The sequence below is a fragment of the Oryx dammah genome, unplaced genomic scaffold (assembly GCF_014754425.2).
Source record: "Oryx dammah isolate SB20612 unplaced genomic scaffold, SCBI_Odam_1.1 HiC_scaffold_20, whole genome shotgun sequence".
Classification (NCBI taxonomy): Eukaryota; Metazoa; Chordata; class Mammalia; order Artiodactyla; family Bovidae; genus Oryx; species Oryx dammah.
The window spans coordinates 561,279-566,496 of NW_024070204.1; the positions used below are offsets into that span (position 1 = coordinate 561,279).

General features: G+C 68.2%; 1 protein-coding gene across 1 annotated transcript in view; it reads left to right on the forward strand.

Annotated features, from left to right (window-relative positions):
• NKD2 (NKD inhibitor of WNT signaling pathway 2) overlaps positions 1-5,218 on the forward strand; it is a 29,334-nt gene that overhangs the window by 9,007 nt on the left and 15,109 nt on the right. The window contains exon 4 of the mRNA XM_040262198.1: positions 180-426. Within this exon, the coding sequence (XP_040118132.1) occupies positions 180-426 (247 nt within the window). The remainder of the gene's footprint in view (positions 1-179; positions 427-5,218) is intronic.

The window sequence follows — 5,218 nt, forward strand, 5'->3', positions numbered from 1 at the left end:
CGCGCGGCCAGGGGCGCGGGGCTCAGGCCCAGGGCTGGGACCGGGGTGTGGGGGGTGGGCGGGGCGCGCGCGCGGGCGTGCGTGCTGCCCCCCGAGGCCCTGGGTGGCGGCAGGGGCCTCGGCGCGGCGCCCCCGGGAGCGCGCGGGCTCCCCGCCCACGCCCCAGACCCCGGTCCCAGCCCTGGGCCTGAGCCCCGCGCCCCTGGCCGCGCGGAGAGGGGCGGGCGCGCAGCGCGGCGGGCATCGCCAGGCGCAGCGCCCGCGGGCTCACGGGCGTCTCCTTCTCTCCTCGGTGCCGCGTTCCCCGCGTCCGCCCGCGGGCCCGCAGGGGACAGTATCGTGGTGTCTGCGTACATGGGCGGCCGCAGAGGCGCAGAGGAGGTGGAGCGGCGGGGCTGCGCGGAGCAGGGCGCCAGGGACAAGCAGGTAGGCGTGGTGGGCCTGGCGGGCTCCTTGGGCCGCGAGCACCGGAGCTGAGCCCCTGACCGGGACCCGGGGTCCGGGGACAAAGAAGGCGGCGGCGCAGATGGCCGGCAAACGGACTGCGGCGGGGCCTAGGGAGCCCCTCCCGCTCCTGGGCGGGGACCTTGTGGCCGCAGGGCCTGCGTATCCCAGGGCGCGGGGCTGGGGCTCGACTTTCTCTAGGATCCATGCGCTGCACAGCCGCGGTGGCGAGTTAAAAACCACCACGCTGCCCATCTGCTGTGTCAGGGGTCGCTGGGCTCACGGGAAAGCCAGGCTTCGGAGGCATAGCCGGGCCCCCCAGACTGAAGTTGCTGGCAGCATCAAGGCCCCAGCTCGGGGCCCGGCGCCCCTGTGAGTGGGCGTGGAGGGTGTCCATCCAGGGCTGGGGCGCCAGAGGGGCCTTGGGTGAACCAGACCCTGCCCGTCTGCCAGGGTGGGTGGCTCCGGGCACCAGTGTGCACTGGGTTTGGGTAGATGGCCAGGCCAGATGGCTGAGACCCCGCCTCGCCCACCGCTCGCTCCCCAGTGGCCCCAGGAGTCCACTGCGGACAGAGCACGCCCGATCGGAGGCACGGCAGCTCCCGTTTGGAAGGACACTCTCTGGCCAGCTGGCGAATGAGATGCTCAGAAGGTGCTTGTAAACGCTTGTGAGGGGCAAGACGTGTCCTAAGATCAGACCCACTTGAGTCAGGATTGCTTTTTGGGAGGAAGGTTTGAATCCCACACCTGTAAAGGCAGGAATCCCGTTAGAGGATCTGTTGGGCACATCACAGTGCGGCTGGAGGCTGTGTGCTCCTCGGGGCCAGGGGGCCAGGGCGGGGCCGCCCCTCCTGTGGGCCGATCGTGTCTGCCTGGGGAGGTGAGTGTTGGTGACAGGGTGCTATCTCCTGCCTGCTTGGTCCTCCTGCGCGTGAGGAGTCAGATGCTGGCAGGTGACGCAGAGCGGTCCCGGGCTTACCCCTCCTCTTCCTGGTGGCCGTCCACCTGGGGGCTTTTTCCCAGGCATGGGCACCTCAGGCCTTGAAACAGGTGGACGAGCCTCCGTCAGCTCAGGATGTGGACCACACAGCAGGTCCCCACACGTAGCCCGTGCGTGTTATTTACGGAGATCGAAAACGATGCTCCTGCTGCGTGGCCGTGAGGTGGTAGAGCCCACCATGCTGGCCTCTGAGGCCCACGGATCCCACGCTCCTGCGACGTGTTTGAAGGCGCGGTGTGGTGTGTGTCGGGTAGTTCCCTTGTTGTTTTGTTCTTTGCTGTGGTCTGAAGGTTGGCGTCACCCCGAAATTCAGCCTCGCCTCCCTCCATGTGATACCTCTGGGAGGCGGTGAGGGCCTGGGGGCCGAGCCCTCACGATGGATCAGCACCCAGGCGAGCGCTCGGTGTCCCGTCTACCGTGCGGGGTGACAGGCAGCGGGCCCCGTCTACGCACCAGAAAGGGGCCCTCACCAGATGCCGAGGTGGCTGGGGCTCTGGTCTCTGACGTCCAGGCGCCTCGATCTCGGTCCGGCCTCCAGGACTGTGTGGCGAGTTCCTCTTGTTCACTGGTTCCTGCCCGCGGTGCGCTGCGGCAGCCGGCCGGGCTGGATCTGCGGTGCAGGGAGAGTGGAACCTCAGAACGACGGATGGTCCCTTGTGTCTCGCACAGGTCATTGCTCCCCGTCTCCTTCCGTCCTTTCCTTGTTTGGCCGTGGGCTGAGAGCCCCTGCCCTGGAGGGTGGACCCCCGGCCGGGAGCTCAGGTGTCTTGCTGCCACGCTGCTGCCCCCTCCCGAGCACCCCGCCCTGGCTCTCCCCAGAGCGTGTCGGTCGGGGGACCCTGGCGTGTCGGCTCTCCCTCTGTCCCGTCTCCAGCCCCAGCTTCGTCCCTGCCTCCCAGGGGAGGCTCCGAGGATGTCCTGCCTGACCGTGCTGTGCCCCCAGGACCTCCCACTGGGGCCGGCGTGGGGACGCGTCCCCATTCTCAAGGCCACCGTGTGCTTCCTTGTGGGTCGGTGCCGGTCGCCGTGTGGCCAGTGACCTTGTGCGAATTGGGTGCACGTCCCCCCACCTAACCCACCCGCTCCCCCCACACACCTGAGAGAAAGGGAGTGAGGCTGACTGCCCACGAGTTAGTGAGCCCGGCTGGCTCCTGGAGCCCCCCGTGCACGCCCAGAATGTCTGGTGAACGTTAGTTTCCCGGCGGGTGGACACTTGCTTCACGAGCTAGAAGGGTCCTCCCTGTGAGTCTGAGAAGCGCTCTGTGTTGCTTCAGGGCCACGTGTTCCAGAGGGCCGGGGCGGCCGTGGGGCGCTGGCGGGGGTGGCACCGAGGGTCCCAGGAGGGGCGGCCGAGTCTGCAGGTGCCTCACGGGGTCTGATGCGGCATTTGGTGATGCTGTTACCACAGGCGGGGCGGCGGGGGCTGAGGTCACGGGGGGCCGGCGGGGTCGGGGGGCTCTGTGGGAACCTTGCTGCCCCCCCAGCACACGCATGACCTGTGGGGGTCCCAGCAGGCGTGTGTGGGCGTCCGGGCACCACGCCAGCCCCAGCGGGGATGTTCGGTTTCCTCTTGGGCCCCCTGGGCACCCAGGGCCTGGTGTCTGCTTTCAGACGTGGCCTGGCCATGTGCAAGGCCAGCACAGGTGTGCACACAGCCCTGGGGACTCCTCAGGGTTTGAAGGCACCAATCCTAGCCCTGGGGGCCCAGACCCTGCAGATCAGGGAATCGGGAATCCCCCCGAGGTCGGGCAGCGTCCGTGTTCCTCTCCCCACCTAGGCTTCCAGAGTCGCCGATGGCTCCCTGGGACCCCACTCAATCTAAGGATGAGCTGGTGGTCCCAATCAACCCTCATCTGACGAACCACCCCCCTGGGGACCCCAGAACCACGAGGCCACTTTGTCGGAAATGCTTGGAGGGGCTGGGGGCAGGGAGGCGGCCCGAGCACCCTGGGCGGGGGCTGCTGTGGATGGGCGTGTCCAGAGCGAGTGCCTAGTGTTTGCCTGGCTCTCACCTGGAAACCGCGAAGGGGCTGCCTGCAGGTGGGCGTCCTGGTGACATGCCTACCGGGATCCCCTCAGGACTGGAGGGGCGGTGCAGGGCTGGGGGTCACCTACGGGCCTGTGGCCAATGGCGCTGGACACCCAGGAGGGCCTGAAGGCGCCCGGAAAGGCCAGACACCACGCATGCAGTGCCCGCCCCACCCAGGCTTCCGTGGATGGCGCCAGGGCAGCGTGTGTACCCGTCTCTCTCGTGCTGAGGCACCCTCCCGTGGTGCGGCCAGCACTCTGGGGCGTGGACTCAGCCAGGCTGTAGCTGGTGCCCCCGCCTTGGCCGCAGTGCCGCTCCAGGGGACCACGTTGGCCGTGGTGTGGCCAGAGGCTGACGGAGCCCTCCTAAGGGCGAGGCAGGCGGGGCAGCACCCCCAGGAGGGGCGGGAGACGTGGACTCACTGCCTGCCCCGCGGATACGTGGCATCCACCTCCCCGCCTCCATGCGTGCTCGGGGGGGGGGGGCAGCCCCAGTGAAGCCCCACATGCAGACCGGGGTCAGTGCTCGGACGGAGGGTGGGAAAGTGCCGGAAGCACCCTGCTGGGGCACTGCTGTGAGGGGCGGGGCGGGGCGGCTGCGGGGGGGGGGGGGGGCGCGGCGGCGCACTGCCGGGCTCAGAAACGCCAGCTCCCGAAGTAGGAGATCCGGCGGCACCCGCTCACCTCGGGACGCACTCGGCCACCGTGGGGTGGCGCATCCAGGCAGCAGCTGTCCTCACCCGCCTCCCCACCGCTTGTGCAGAAGGAGCTCGAGTGACGTAGGGGCTTCCGCTGCAGGGCTTGCTCTTTACCTGGTGAGCTGGTCGTGGTCCGCATCCATGCTGCCCACGCTGGTCACTGCTAGCTGGCTGGAGCTTGAAGTGTGACGGCTGATGGGAGCCGGGCGTCTAACGTGGCTTCGTTCATAAATGTAAATGTAAGGAGCCCCGTGGGCAGCCCAGCTCCAGAGCTCCATGTGACACCTTGCGGGCCTGAGCCCACCCCCAGTGAGCTCGGCGGGTCTCACGTGATTTGCAGAATTGTTCACGAAGCGGTGTGGAGTATCCCGCAGTCCCTGCTCGCTTTTGAACATGCTGGAAGTTTTGGTCTTAAAATTAGCCGAGGTCTTTCCAGACGTCAGGAAGCGAGGCAGACCCTTGGCACCGGGGTTCCAGGTGTTGCCTCGGTCAGCGTGTGACGCATCAGGCATCCATCTCAGACCACAGACGGGCTCGTTGGGGCCGGGGTGGAGGGCCCTGGTCTGGAACCCGCGCTGGAGCTGCTGAAGGGGCCGCTGGAGGGGACGTCCTGCCACCCATCTGCCGGGTCACGTCTCTCCCCACGGCCTTGTGAGAACGCACGCCTGACTTCAGGGAGCTGGAGTCTGTGGTGAGGAAGAAGAGCGGCGAAAGGCTATCTTGCAGGAGAAGGTCTGGGGTCCAGCCTCCACTGGCATCGGCGTCTGCGGCTGCCCGGGCTCGGGACTGTGGGCTCAGGGGTCCTCTGGGGACGGCACCTCCTGCCTCCTGGTAGGTGTCTGTCTGGTTTATCCAAGTCACAGGCGGCCCAGGCTCTGCACACGAGCGAGGCAGGCCCCTGCAGGTCCGACCCAGAGCCCAGGTGCCCCTGAGGAGCACGCAGGTGGGCGTCACAGGGCAGCAGGCGTCACAGGGCGCTGGGTGCCACAGGGAAGGTGGGCGTCACAGGGCGGTGGGTGCCACAGGGCGGTGGGTGTCACAGGGCAGC